Raw genomic sequence first — 14,190 nt, forward strand, 5'->3', positions numbered from 1 at the left:
TCTGCCTTTCAAACAGATGAAAATGAAAGAAGAAGAAAAGCAGGAAGATTGTGCGAGGTGGGTGGAGCTGAGGGCCCCGGGGCCGGCGGACAGGGTCTGGATGAGCCTCCAGCCTGTGCCCTGCCCCAGCCAGGGACTTGCTCCGAGGCCTCTCCGGTTGGCTGGCCCTGTCCAGGATGTTTGTGCGTGCCACCTGGCACTGAGCGGGCACCTGGTGTGAACGAAGAGGCGGGAAGAGGCTGGCGAGGGCTGGAGCGGAGTGGCCAGGAACACTAAGGCTTCAGGGCGGGGATGAGAGGCCACGGGGACGGGGCAGGCTCTGGAATGGGGAAATGTTTCCCAACAAGGCTGGGGCTGCGAGTGGGGGTGGAGGTCTAAAAACTCCCAAGCCAGACGTCCTGGCCAGCCGCCCCAGGCACGAAGCTGGATCTAACTGCTGGCCGGAAACTGTGGCCCCAGGGGGAGGCAGAGGCGTGTGTGGGCAGGGTCACAGCCCCCTGCAAGAGTCTCTCTCTCTCTCCCTCTTTCTCTCTCTCTCCCTCCAGGGCAGAGGTGGACGGGGGAGGCAGCGTGGCGGTGCTGGAGCCCAGCTCCAAGGGCGCAGACCCCGTGCGGACTGGAGGTGGACAAACACGGCTGGGGGCTGAGTTGATGAGCCCCCAGGGTGAGGGGTGTGCAGATCCAGCCTTCCGTCCCTTTGCCTGCCCAGGGGTTTCCATCTGAAGTGGCCATCCAGGAAAGGCCTTCTATCCCCACTCTCCCCCGCCCAGGGCGCCCCCCACAGGCTTGGCCTGGGGTGACAACCTGGCCAGCTCGTGGGGTGGGGCCACAGGTGGGCCAAACGCTGGGGAGAACAGGGCCAGGGATCCAGGGATCCGGCATGTGGAGGGTGTGGCCAGCGTGGCCACTACTGCTTTCACCCCGTTGAAAGTGCTGGGATTTGCTGTCGATGGCTTCTGGTGTTGGAGCTGGGGGACCTTAGACAGGAGAGTGGCCATGTGAGGGCGTGGGCAGGAGTGTGCTAGTGGAACAGAAACCCATACACGCAGACATGCGTGTGCACATGTGTGGCGGTGTGGGCACAGCAGAGCCACTAGCCTTCCCTGACTGGCTCCGAAAGTGGTCTCCCTGGCTGTCGCCTCCCCACCGCTCCCCGCGCGGTGCGTGTCTGCAGGTGCCCCCACCCCTGCTCCCAACACCGAAAGCCTGGGCGCAGAGGGCGGAAGCTTGAGCCCCAGGAGGGGCCTGGCGGTGGAGCAAGGTAGCCTGCGGCCAGCCCCGCCCCTACCTGTGTCGGCCCAGCTCTCCACACCCGCTCGCTCGCTCGCAGCAGATAAAAGGGGCTCAGCCGGCCGAGGTCAACGAGTTCGCTCACCGCTTCGCCCGCCGCTACCTGCAGCCAAGATGTCCATCCACTTCCGCTCGCAGGCGTTCAGCTCCCGCTCCGCGGCCGTCCCGGGCCGCGGCGCGCAGGTGCGCCCGACCTCGGGGCGCTCGCTCCGGCTGGGTAGCAGCAGCCTCTATGGCCTGGGCGCCTCGCGGCCGCGTGTGGCCCTGCACTCTGCCCATGCGAGCCCAGGGGGCGCCGGCATCCGCGAGGTCACCCTTAATCAGAGCCTGCTGGCCCCACTGCAAGTGGACATCGATCCCTCCATCCAGCAGGTGCGCCGGGAGGAGCATGAACAGATCAAGACTCTGAACAACAAGTTCGCTTCCTTCATCGACAAGGTGAGCCTGCGGGAACCCACCCTGGGAATGTCGAGGACCCTGTTCCTTCGCGGCTTCCCCCTCCCCCTCCCCTGCACCCCCCCCCCCCCCCAATCAGCGCCAAGCCTTCTTTTCCAGCGCGCTGCCCACAGCCCCGCCCTCTGCTCCAGGAATGCGCGCCCAGGTTCTGTCTGGCTGCCCTGGCTAGCTGTAGTCCCCTGAGGCTCACTTTCTCTCTGGGGCCAGCCTTGGCACGCGTTGTCAGAGTGTGAGCTTTAGAGGTCAAGGCCAGGAGGTCCCCTCCTCGCGGGTCTCTCCCTGAGTGTGGGCTCAGCGATTGGCCAGGGGAGACCTGGGCTCCTTCAGGTGCTGTGGGTACTGAACCAGCGCTGGAAACAAAGGGCGGGCAGCTCCCGGCCCCTCCCAGCTGGCTAGGTCCTCCGCCTCTTTGGTGGCAGAGGTGATGTCCCTGCCCCTTTGGGGGCAGGAAGTGGCAGCGGGGGCTCCGAGAAGGGGCCATTTGGGAGGTTTTTGTTTCTGTCTGCTGTGCTGTACCTGGGTCCCTGGTGGGGAGGGGCAGGCTTGGGGTGGGGGAGGAGTAGGGTAGCCTGGAAGGCGAGGGGCCAAGTGGGGCTGGACCTAGGAGGAAGGGCGAGCTCCTCCCTCAGGCTGCCTTTCCCTGGCCTGCCTCCGCTCCTCTCTGCCCCTACCCTCCATGTTCTGTCCTCTCCCACTTGGGCACCTGTCCTCCAGCCCTGCTGCGGCCTCTCGGCGTGGCCCCAGGCCCCGGTGCCCGTCCCTCACTGTGGAGTTGCACTTGTCAGGGGCTGCCAGGTTGCTGGATTTCGGGAGACTTCTCTTGCCTCCCACCAGAGTCAATCCATGGGGGTGGGGGTGGTTCAAGGACCACCGGGGGCCCCACGGCTGGGTGCATCAGAGGTTGAGAGGAGTGCCTGGTCCTGGGGCCTTGCTGGAGCTGAGGGGACGGAGAGAGAGGCTGGGGGGGGGTAGGGGGAGGAGCAGGAATGGAAGGGCAGGGGGCAGCCCTTCAGAGACCACCCGCCAGGCGACCCGGAGGAGACCCTAAGGCACATTTGTGGAAAGTTGGACAATGAGTGTGCTGGAAGCCAGGCCGACCTGCTTCCTGGATCACGCTCCTCCTGACTTCAGACAGCGCTGGGGAGGAGAGGCACCTGGGGCGGGGCCGGGGCAGGGCTGCATAGGGGAACAGCCAATGGGAGCGCGGGCGGATGGCGCTGTTGGGGGGCCCTCCTGAGTTCCCTCCTCCTTGCCCCCTCCAGGTGCGCTTCCTGGAGCAGCAGAACCAGCTGCTGGAGACCAAGTGGGCGCTGCTGCAGGAGCAGGGGTCGCCCAAGAGCAGCCGCCTCCCCAGCATCTTGGAGGCGCAGGTTGCCGGCTTGAGGGGGCAGCTGGAGGCGCTGCAGGTGGACGGCGGCCGACTGGAGGCGGAGCTACGGGACATGCAGGATGCGGTGGAGGACTTTAAGAATAAGTAACGCCCCCTCCAGGCTGCCTGGGACCCTCTGCAAGCCCCCGCCCTGTGTGCAGCTGCCCAGTGCTAGGACTCCCGGAAGCTGCTGTCACATACCCCCATCTGCCCACTATCTTCTCTCTTCCCTGGGGCTGTCTCCAGGGCCTACTGGTCTTTTCTCTTCACTCAGCTCAGCCCTGACCTGCATGCTTGCTTGTGGACAGGGCCCTGAGAGAGGCTGTGGGCAGAAAGTGTCCATGGTAGGGTGCTTCGGAATTAGGCGACCCTCTTAGATCATTCTAGAACAGCTCTCTTGTTCACGTGGGGCTTTAGAGACCAGACACTTGCAGGCACTAACATCAGGAGAGCTGGGACTTGAGTTTTGGATCTTCTGTTCCCAGGAGGAGAGAAAGAAACCAAAAGGGAGGAGAGCCGTTGTGGGCCTTGGGAGGGGTGTGGTTAGGGCGGAGTCAGACAGGAACCAGGAGGAGGGGCTGCGAAGGCTGGGCCCTGGAGGACAGGTCTCAAGGGCTCTCTCCTTTCTCAGTGAATAGAAACCAAAGCCCCAGGCTTGAGTTGGGCTCCAGCCTGGCACACACAGGGACAGCCAGTGCGGTCTGTTTTCCCTGCGTTGGTTTTGACTGGATCAGAGCAAAGATGGCCTCTGTGATGTGACCCCCCCCCCCCATCCTACTTCCCTAAGGACAAAAGTTGACAGGATTAATCTCACAGCAGGTGGACTCAGGGGCAGGGCAGGGCAGGCGTGGGGGAGCCAGCCAGCTCCTGTTGTCAGGGCCTGCACGTGTATATACCCTCCACTGCTTCCTCCTGGGGAGGAGGGCTGAGCTCCAGGCTGGGGATGAAGCAGGAGCTGGGAGGGGGTGCCAGGCAGTGGCCAGATGCATGGCTGCTTAGGGAGCTTTGAGCTGAACACCTTCTGGGTGCAACGGTGCAGTGCTGGGTGGGGGTTGGAGGACAGCCAGCCTCTCAGATGATTCCCTAGAGCCCCCAGGACATGGGGGAGTGGGACTTTGGGGGTATAGACATCTCCTACCCTCGTCTGGGCTCCTGGAGGGGCCCCGGGTTGTCTGGGCACCCTGTTCCCACAAGCTCACAAGCTCTTGCCGACACACATTGTGGGTCCCCCAGTGCACCCTGAGTTAGGCCAGCATGCTTTTGCCACTGTATCTTGTCTGCCTCCCTGAGGCTGGCTCCTGGAGAGAGAGAGAGGTTGGAGGGAGAGGCTGTGGGAGCAGAGGTGGAGCCATATAACTGGGATGTGGTTAGGCATGAAGTCTGGAGTCAGCTGCCAGGAGCCAGGAGCTTTTTCCGGTCTCCCACATGGGTGCAGGGGCCCAAGGACTTGGGCCATCCTCCACTGCTTTCCCAGGCCACAGCAGAGAGCTGGATCAGAAGTGGAGCAGCTGGGTCTCGAACCGGTGCCCATATGGGATGCGGGCACTGCAGGCCAGAGCATTATCCCGCTGAGCCACAGTGCCGGCCCCTCCTTTTCTCCTCCTCCTCCTCCTCCTTCTTCTTCTTTTTGACAGGCAGAGTGGACAGTGAGAGAGAGAGACAGAAAGGTCTTCCTTTGCCGTTGGTTCACCCTCCAATGGCTGCTGTGGCTGGCGCGCTGTGGCCGGCGCACTGCGCCTATCCGAAGGCAGGAGCCAGGTGCTCCTCCTGGTCTCCCATGGGGTGCAGGGCCCAAGCACTTGGGCCATCCTCCACTGCACTCCCTGGCCACAGCAGAGAGCTGGCCTGGAAGAGGGGCAACCGTGACAGAATCCGGTGCCCCAACCGGGACTAGAACCCGGTGTACCGGCGCCGCAAGGTGGAGGATTAGCCTAGTGAGCCGTGGCGCCGGCCTCCTTTTCTTCTTTAAAATATTTATTTGGAAGGCAGAGCTTCAGAGAGACCCAAAGAGATCTTCCATCTGCTGGTTCACTCCCCAAATGACCACAACAGCCAGGGCTGAGTCAGGCTGAAGCCAGGAGCCTGGAGCTCCATCCAGGTCTCCCATGTGGGTGGCAGGGGCCCAGGTGCTTGGGCCATCTTCTGCGGCCTTCCCAGGTGCATAAGCAGGGAGCTGGATCTGAGTGGAGCAGCCGAGACTCAATTCAAACCCATGTTTATGTGGGATGCGGGCGCCGCAGGTTGCCACTGCACTGGTTACTACACCGGCCCTTGCATTCCCTTGTCTGAGAGTCATGGCCCCACGGTTACAGGCTGGCTGTGAGGATGAAGTGAACCAAGGCTCGGGGCCCAGGGGAAGCAGTCGGAGTTGTATTCGCTGCTTTCTTGTCCCCAGGATATCCAACCTTTGTCCTTTCCCTCCCCTGCCTTCTGCGTGCCCTGCCCCTCCCTCCTCAAGCCAAGATTCAGAGCCTAGGGATAGCCAGGTGGACCTCAGGGAGGTAGGGTTTAGTGGCCTGGACACCTGCTTGCCCAGGTGTGTCCCAGGGGAGGGGGAGGGGTGAGGGATAGGGATAGGAGGGGCGTGAGGCAAAGCTGCACCCACACCATGCCCCTCGTCTGCCACAGGTACGAAGATGAAATCAACCACCGCACGGCTGCTGAGAATGAGTTCGTGGTGCTGAAGAAGGTACCGGGGGCAGTCAGGCCGGGGGGGGGCTGAAACCTCAGGGGACCGGGCCAGGGGTCTCTGTCGCTGAGCAGCCAGTGGGACCTGCTGCCAGTCTGGCTGGGCTGTACAAGAGGGGAGAGGGACAGAGGGGCTGGAGCTCATGCCGGACCTGGGTGTGTGTGTGTCCATTTGTATGTGTGAGTCCATGTGTGTGTCCATGTGTCTCTGTGTGTATGTGCATGTGTGTGTCCATGTGTGTGTATGTGTGAGTCCATGTGTGTGTATGTGTGTCTCTGTGTGTATGTGTGTGTATGTGAGTCCGTGTGTGTGTCCGTGTGTCTATGTATACATGTATGTCCATGTCTGTCTGTATGTGTGTATGTCTGTGTCCATGTGTGTATGTGAATGTGTCCATGTATATGTGCGTCCATGTCTGTGTGTGTATGTGTGTCTGTTTGTATGTGTGTATGTGTTTGTGTATATGTGTATGTGTCTGTGTATATGTGTGGGTCCATGTATATGTGTCTGTGTATATGTGTGTATCTTGTATATGTGTGTGTCCATGTGGGTGTATGTGTGTGTATATGTGTGTGTCCATGTGAGTGTATGTGTGTGTATATGTGTGTGCCCATGTATGTGTGTATCCATGTGTATATGTGTCCGCATGTGTATGTGTGTCTGTATGTCTGTGTGTGTCAATGTCTGTGTGTATGTCCGTGTGTGTATGTGTGTCCATGTGTGTATGTGTGTGTCCATATATGTGTGTGTGTGTGTGTGTGTGTGTGTCCAGAGAGTGACTATACCGCCACTTAGGACCTAGAGCAGGGAAGCAGGTTGGAGAGGGAGCGGTCAGCCGGGAATAATAGTGTCCTGTTGCTGGCTGACCGTTTCCCGCTAGGCCAGGGCTGCATGCGGCCAGCTTCGGCTCCCTGCTGAATGTGTGCGATGAGCCGTCTCTGCCCTCTGCAAGCAGGTGGTGGCGGGATGCTGGTGGGCTGTGGGAGGGCTTCGAGCGTCACGCCCTGTGGGGTCCTGAGTCAGGGCCACACCGAGGCGGCTCGGCGTTCCAGCCGCTCTGCAGCCACGCAGCCTGCACAGCACGTGGACCCTCAGGGGTGGGTGTAACCCCCAGAAGGTGCAGCTGGAAGAGGAAGCTGCCTGCTCTTCCCTGGCCCAGGCCGCGGTTAAGCAGGTCCCCTGAGGTCGGCTGAGCGTTCCCGCCTGCGGGAGCCTTCCTGGTGTTGTAGTCCCCTGTTGACTGATGAGAAGCCGGGGTTTGCAGAGTTGAGTGGTTTGCTCCCAACCACATGGCTAGTAGATGGCAGAGTCAGGGGTGTGCCCAAACCCTCAGAGCCTTCTGGAACCGGCCAGGTGTAGGTTTGCAGCTTTGGCTGCCCTGAGCTACCCGTGCAGAGAAGGCGCCTTGATCCTGGGCTGCATGGGCTGGGCAGGGCTGGCTTGCTCCTGCCGCTTCGGGGCACGTGCTGAGGGGGTGCCCGCCCCTGCCCCCTCCCCAGGACGTGGACGCCGCCTACATGAACAAGGTGGAGCTGGAGGCCAAGGTGGGGGCTCTGAATGACGAGATCAACTTCCTGAGGGCCCTCAATGAGCAGGTGAGACCCTCGGGGGTGCGGGATGTGCCGTGTCGTCTGAGTCCTACCCGGGAGCCGCAATGCCAGCCCCAGGAATAGCTATATATTTTTTAAAGGTTTTTATTAATTTATTTGAAAGGCAGACTTACAGAGAGAGGGGGGGGGGTCTTCCATCCACTGGTTCACTCCCCAGATGGCCACATCAGCCAGAGCTGGGACCGATGCGAAGCTGGGGCGGTCTGTGCAGCCTCTCCTCTCATGTCTTTTCCTGCGTTCGTGAGGATCCTCAGGGTGGGTGCGGGCACAGAGGGCTGGGTCGCGCCCACGTCCCCGCGTTCTGCTTTGGTTCCTGCAGGAGATCCGCGAGCTGCAGTCCCAGATCTCCGACATGTCCGTGGTGCTGTCCATGGACAACAACCGCTCCCTGGACCTGGACAGCATCATCGCCGAGGTGCGCGCCCAGTACGAGGACATCGCCCAGAGGAGCAAGGCTGAGGCCGAGAGCGTGTACCAGACCAAGGTGGGTGCTGCTGGGGGCATTTTCCCTCCTCTGCCAGGGCCTGCATGGCTGGCAACTTCCTGTCCTCCTGGCCTTGTCTCAAGCCTTGGGCCTGCCTGCGGTCCCACCGTTCTGGCAGATCCAGTGGCTGAGGCCGAATCCGTAGCCCAGCTCTGTTAGGGAGGCACCATTAACTGTTCCCATGTTAAAGATGAGGACAATCGAGGCACAGAGGCATTTCATACTTTGCCCAGTGCCTCCAGCTAGACAGAGCAGCAAGAACTACATCCTGAGTCCTGGGACTTCAGACTGGGAGGCCTGTGGAGGTAGACAGCTGAGGGGTACAGGTGCTAAGGGCAGGAAGGGTGCTGGGTGAGCCGGGGGAGGAGGGAGCCCTGGGCAGGGTTTCAGAGAGATAAGGGCCCCAGGGTTCAGACTCTCATTCTGCCATGGGTTTGCTATGATCCCTGGATGGGGCTTTTTAGGGACTCTTCTTGTCTCTGAAATGGGTGGTGCTGCTAAGGGGGTGTTGGAAGGGTGAGGGTCTCAGACTTGCCACAGTGGGAAGAGCCCTGGGGTCAGGGACTATGGGCCCTGGGAAGCTACCTTTGCCTTCCCGGTGCTGGCTGGGAGGACACTGCTGCCCCACGGCCTGGAGGTTGGGTGAGGGTGGCTGGGCGCTGGCACACAGACGCTGGGATGCGGGGAGGACCTACCCTGCCCACCCCTGCCAAGCGGCTGTGTCTGGCCCCTGCAGGTTGAGACCCTCCAGGCCCAGGCTGGGAAACATGGGGACGACCTCCGCAGTACCCGGAATGAGATCTCCGAGATGAGCCGCGCCGTGCAGAGACTGCAGGCTGAATTGGACGGCGTCAAGAACCAGGTGGGGATGAGCCCTCCTCCTCCTCCTCCTCCTCCTCCTCCTCCTTGCGCCTCCCTGCTGCCCAGAGCCAGGCGTCGAGCGGGAGTGGATGCTGGAACAGAGGGTGTCAGGCCGCCCACCTGGGGCCAAGGCTGCTGCCCTGCACGTGTAGGGCCAGAGGGAAGACAAGAGCCCAGGCCAGGCCTGGTGTCTGTGCAGGGGCCCCAGGCTGGCCGAGGGAGGAGGATTTGGGGCGGAGACTGAAGGTGAGAAGGGTGGAAGGGGGAGTCCTGTGCTGGGGAGAGGGAGGCTGGGCGTGGCAGCTCTGGGGGCTTCAACCAGCTGAGGCCTGGGGTGAGGTAGGCTCTTGGGGGTGCGAGAGCTCCAAGGCCAGCTAGGGAGAGGCCGCTGCCTAAGGCAGACGTAGGTCCTCCCAGCCAGGCCTTCCCTGCCCAAGCCCACGGGCTGCAGATCCTGGCTCCACAGCATCCAGGAGTGACTCGTAGGGTTTGTCCACTCCAGGCTCCCTGCCCTGGACGTGTCCCCAACTGGGGGACTCAACTAGTGTCTAATGGGCTTTGGAGCTCCTGCAGCCAGGAGCTGGGAGACTGGGCACTTGTAAATTGTAACAGCATTTATTAAGCACTTGCTGGATGCAGGTAAGGTAGACACTGTGCTTTGGCTCAGAAGGGGTTGACTCATCCAAGGTCACACGGCCAGAAAGTGGCTGAGTCAGGATTGGAGCCGAGGCATCGGCCATCCAAGCCGCCCCCTCCCCCACCCCGTGTGGAGCCCCCGCGGTTCCTCTGTGCTTGGGGGAGTCCGCAATGCCAAATGAAGCTGCCTGCAGCAAATCGCCCAGGTGCTTGCCGGGTAGACAGGGAGGCAGATGCAGGGGGAGCCCTGTTTCCTCGCCCCCCACCACGCCCTGCTCACAGCCCCACCTCCTCCCACAGCGTGCCAGGTTAGAGGCCGCCATTGCCGACGCCGAGCAGCGCGGGGAGCTGGCCCTCCAGGACGCTCGTGCCAAGCAGGCCGAGCTGGAGGAGGCCCTGCAGCGGGCCAAGCAGGACATGGCGCGGCAGCTGCGCGAGTACCAGGAGCTCATGAATGTGAAGCTGGCGCTGGACATCGAGATCGCCACCTACCGCAAGCTGCTGGAGGGCGAGGAGAGCAGGTGCGGGGCTGGGCGCTGGGAAGGGGCGTCCCGGGTGCCGAGGAGTGTCTGGGGCTTGCCAGTCATCCGTCCACAAGCATTTCCTGCGTGCGCCTCTCTGACGCGCGCCGGGGTGGGCGGTGCCTGCCGCCCTGCCCTCTATGAGAAGGTCTGCCGGATGTCAGTGGGAAAGGGAAGTGATAGCACTTCCGTGTGCGTGTGCGTGGCTGTTGGTAGGGTCACCTTATTCGGGCCTCAGAGCACATCCAGGCCAGCGGGTCAGGTACCGTGGGTTCTCTGGTCTACTGGAGAAAGCCAGGGCTCATGTGCAGGCCAGGAGTGCTGCTGCCTGGGCCCGGCGTTGGCCACATCGCCGGCGGCTTCCTGTGTCACCCCTTCGGGTAAATCACGCGATGTTGTCCGAATGTTGGGGAGGAGGATTCTTGCCTCTGTTCCGGGGTGTGTGTGTGGGGGGGCTGGGATAGGTTAGTCTTTTTTTTTTATTTTTTAAAGATTTATTTATTTATTTATTTGAGAGGTAGAGAGAGAGAGAGAGAGAGAGAGGTTTTCCATCTGCTAGTTCACTCCCCAAGTGGCTGCAACAGCTGGAGCTGGGCTGATCCGAAGCCAGGAGCCAGGAGCTTCTTCCGGGTCTCCCACGCGGGTGCAGGGGCCCAAGCACTTGGGCCATCCTCCACTGCTGTCCCAGGCTGTAGCAGAGAGCTGGATCAGAAGTGGAGCAGCTGGGATTGAAACAATGATCCGTGGTGCTGGCATCGAAGGGGGCAGCTTATCCTGCTGCACCACAAAGCCGGCCCTGGGTGGTTGATGCTTTCAGCCTTGGGGGAGGACGAGGGTTTAGAGGAGGTGAGAAGTGGCAGTGAGAGCAAAGGCGGGAAGTAGGACTCATCACGCCTGCCTGGGAGACCTCCGCCACGCCCCCACTCCCGTTGAACCCAATCATGAGTGAGGCAGAGAGAGAACACGTGAGCGTGCAAAGACGAGCGCCTTGCATTTGCACGAGGCTGAGTTTGTAAAACTTCTCTTTTGCAGGGAGCACTGGGGACAGGAATGGAGCAGGGAGGAAGGGGGTGGGGACCAAGGGCGTTCGAGGGCAGAGTGCCGGGTGCTGGCAGGAGGGAGAGACGGACATGGCAGCTGGAAGCAGAGGCACGAGAAGTGTATTTGCCCCTGGCTGTGTGGGCACCTGCTTTTTGGGCGAAGCAGAATAAGACATCCAAGCTTCTAGTCAGGGGTGGGCATTTGGCCTAGTTGTTAGGAAACCGTGTACTACATCAGAGTGTCTGGGTCTGAGCCTTGCTCTGGCTTCCTGCTCATGTAGACCCTGGGACAGAGCATGCTGGCTCCAGTAATTGGGTCTCATTCACCTGGGAGACCTGGATCGAGTAGCCTGCTTTGAACTGACCCAGTCACAGCTACTGCAGGCATTTGGGGGATGAACCAGCAGATGGGAGTGGCTTCTGTCTCTCAAATTAAAGAAAAAAGATCCTGGGGCTGGTGCTGTGGTGCAGCAGGTTAAAGCCATGGCCTGCAGTGCCGGCATCCCATATGGACACCAGTTTGAGTCCTGGCTGCTCCACTTCCGATCCAGCTCTCTGCTATGGCCTGGGAAAGCAGTAGAAGATGGCCCAAGTCCTTGGGCCCCTGCTCTTGTGTGGGAGACCCGGATGAAGCTCTTGGTTCCATTGTGACTATCTGGGGAGTAAACCAGCAGATGGAAGATCTCTGTCTCTCTCTCTCTCGTCTGTCTCCATGTAACTCTGATTTTCAAACATATAAATAAGTCATAAAAACAAATTCTTTGGGAAGAGAGAAGCTAATCTGGGGCCCAGGGCAGCTCTAGCCATGATGCCTCTCTCGGCACCTCCTCCCCCATGTTTATAGGGGCCCTTACTCTCTCAGTGACCTCATGGAGGTCACACCTGGGGGCCCCTCAAAGTGGGACCTGAGTCAGCTTCCTGCCATAGGCTAAAGAGGGAGTTGGAGCTCAGAGAAGGCAAGTGACATGCCCAAGGCCACACAGCAGGTGGAGGTGACATGATCCCAGGCCAGGGTGCCACCATCAGGCCGCATGAGGTCCTGGTTCTCTGAGGGGACACCACTGTTTCCATGTCCACTCCCGGGGGACATGGAGGAATATGCCCTGCTTTCCCCTGTCAACCTCAGCCCTTCCCAGGGGGCAGGCCCAGGATTGTGATCCACAGGCTCAAGCAAGAATGCAAGGTGGCAAATATAAAAGCAGGCACAAAAAAATAAGTGTGTATGTAGAGTGGGAAAGCAGAAAAAGCACAGAAATCATTAGAGCCTGGGACGTTCATGCCTTTTCCTTCTGGGTTCTTTAGAAGCTGTACTAGATTTTTTTAAGATTATTTGTTTGAAAAGGAGAGAGGGAGAGAGGCCGGTGCCGTGGCTCACTAGGCTAATCCTCCGCCTTGCGGCGCCGGCACACCGGGTTCTAGTCCCAGTTGGGGCGCTGGATTCTGTCCCGGTTGCCCCTCTTCCAGGCCAGCTCTTTGCTGTGGCCAGGGAGTGCAGTGGAGGATGGCCCAGGTGCTTGGGCCCTGCACCCCATGGGAGACCAGGAGAAGTACCTGGCTCCTGGCTTCGGATCAGTGTGGTGCGCTGGCCGCAGTGCGCTGGCCGCGGCGGCCATTGGAGGGTGAACCAACGGCAAAAGGAAGACCTTTCTATCTCTCTCTCTCACTGTCCACTCTGCCTGTCAAAAACAAACAAACAAACAAACAAAAACAAAGAGAGAGAGTGGGAGAGAGAGAGAGAGAGAGATCCTCTAGGGTGAGAACCAGGAGCTAGGAACTCCATGCACGTCTCCCACATGAGTGCAGGGACACAAGCACTTGGGCCATCCTCCACTGCTTTCCCAGGTGCATTAGCAGGGAGCTGAATGGGAAGTGGAGCAGCCAGGACTCGAACCGGGGCTCATGTGAGATGCTGGCACCGCAGGCCGTGGCTTAACCTACTGCACTGCAGTGCCAGCCTCTAAGACAGAACCTGTTTCAACTTCAGTCTGCTCAAAGCCACCCCACCCAGCCCCTGTTAACTCATTATTCCAGAACACAGCGAGAAATAACTCCAGCACCTGGGGCTGGAGATATGGGAATCAGCCGGTAGCGGCTTGGGAAGGGAGGCAGCCCACTGCCCACCATGGGCACATGAGGGGTCCTGAGGAAAGGTCATGGAAAATGTCATCAAAGATTAGCTTGCTTGGGCACAGAGAATGTTGAATGTCCATCCCTAGTTTTTTGTAGTACACATTTTCCATGAATTTTTGGAAGACCTCATGAATACATAGGAGCTGCCAAGTCCTGAGTGTATCATTTAACCTTCAAAAACAAGCGCGTGACCTTGGGCCTGCAGTCAGGTTCAGCTTACAGGTGGCAAATGGAGGTCCCAAGGCAGGGCCCAAGGTCCTGGGGCCAGGAGGTGGAAGGGCCGGAGAGAGCCCTCCCTCCCTTTGCTCATTGCACAGCGAGGCTGAGGGCTGGCTGGAGGGGTGGGGGCAAGGAGGACCCTGCTTGGGGTGCTGAGCTCTGCTTCCTGCCCCTTGCTTTCATGGTGCTGCCCTCTGTCCCCAGGTTGGCGGAAGATGGAGCCGGAGCTGTGAACATTTGTAAGTCCCAGAAGGGAGCTGTGGTCCCTGTCTGTGCTGTCCACACTGGGCTGGGTGTTTCGAATGGCAGCTGACCCATGGGCAGGTGGGGCAGGGAGCCCCTGGGAGCCATGCCCCAGCACGTCAGAGGCTCCTCATGGTGGGGACAGGTGGCTGGGGGGGGGGCAGGGTGCCTGATGGGGCCTCCAGCTGATAGAGCCCTGCTGTCTTCTCCCCTAGCTGTGGTGAACTCTACAGGTGGCGGTGGCAGCGGGCTCACCTTCAGGGGGACCATGGGCAGCAATGCCCTGAGCTTCTCCAGTGCTGGGGGGCCCGGGACCCTCAAGGCCCTCAGGAGCATCCGCAGCTGAGCCTCAGGTGTGAGGAGACCCACGTCCCCTTGGCACACAGGCACGGGGACTCCTCTGCCCGCCTCCCACCCCCACCTCCGTGGGTCCCAGGACCATCCGAACGTGAATGTGGATGTCAGGGAAACTTCCAATAAAACAGCTGCTTCCTGAGGCCTGGAGAACCCACGTCCATGTCTGTGCTTTGTTAGGGCGGGGTGTGGGGACAGGGTCAAGGTCAGGGTCTGTGCATGAGGTAGGGAACACACAGGTGACAAAGCAGTCATGGGCACTGGGCCACCTGCTCCCAGGGCAGCCTG

At 60.5% G+C, this 14,190-nt stretch overlaps 1 protein-coding gene across 1 annotated transcript; it reads left to right on the forward strand.

Moving 5' to 3' along the window:
* The first annotated feature begins 387 nt into the window (after window positions 1–387).
* Window positions 388–14,055, forward strand: KRT7 (keratin 7). The gene is made up of 9 exons (XM_051845529.2): window positions 388–1,728; window positions 3,009–3,220; window positions 5,744–5,804; window positions 7,304–7,399; window positions 7,734–7,898; window positions 8,635–8,760; window positions 9,696–9,916; window positions 13,510–13,544; window positions 13,764–14,055. The coding sequence occupies exons 1-9, from the start codon at window positions 1,405–1,407 to the stop codon at window positions 13,892–13,894; spliced, it is 1,371 nt and encodes a 456-aa protein (XP_051701489.1). The 5' UTR covers window positions 388–1,404; the 3' UTR covers window positions 13,895–14,055.
* Window positions 14,056–14,190: the final 135 nt, after the last annotated feature.

The sequence above is a fragment of the Oryctolagus cuniculus genome, chromosome 11, assembly GCF_964237555.1.
Source record: "Oryctolagus cuniculus chromosome 11, mOryCun1.1, whole genome shotgun sequence".
In the NCBI taxonomy this organism is placed as follows: domain Eukaryota; kingdom Metazoa; phylum Chordata; class Mammalia; order Lagomorpha; family Leporidae; genus Oryctolagus; species Oryctolagus cuniculus.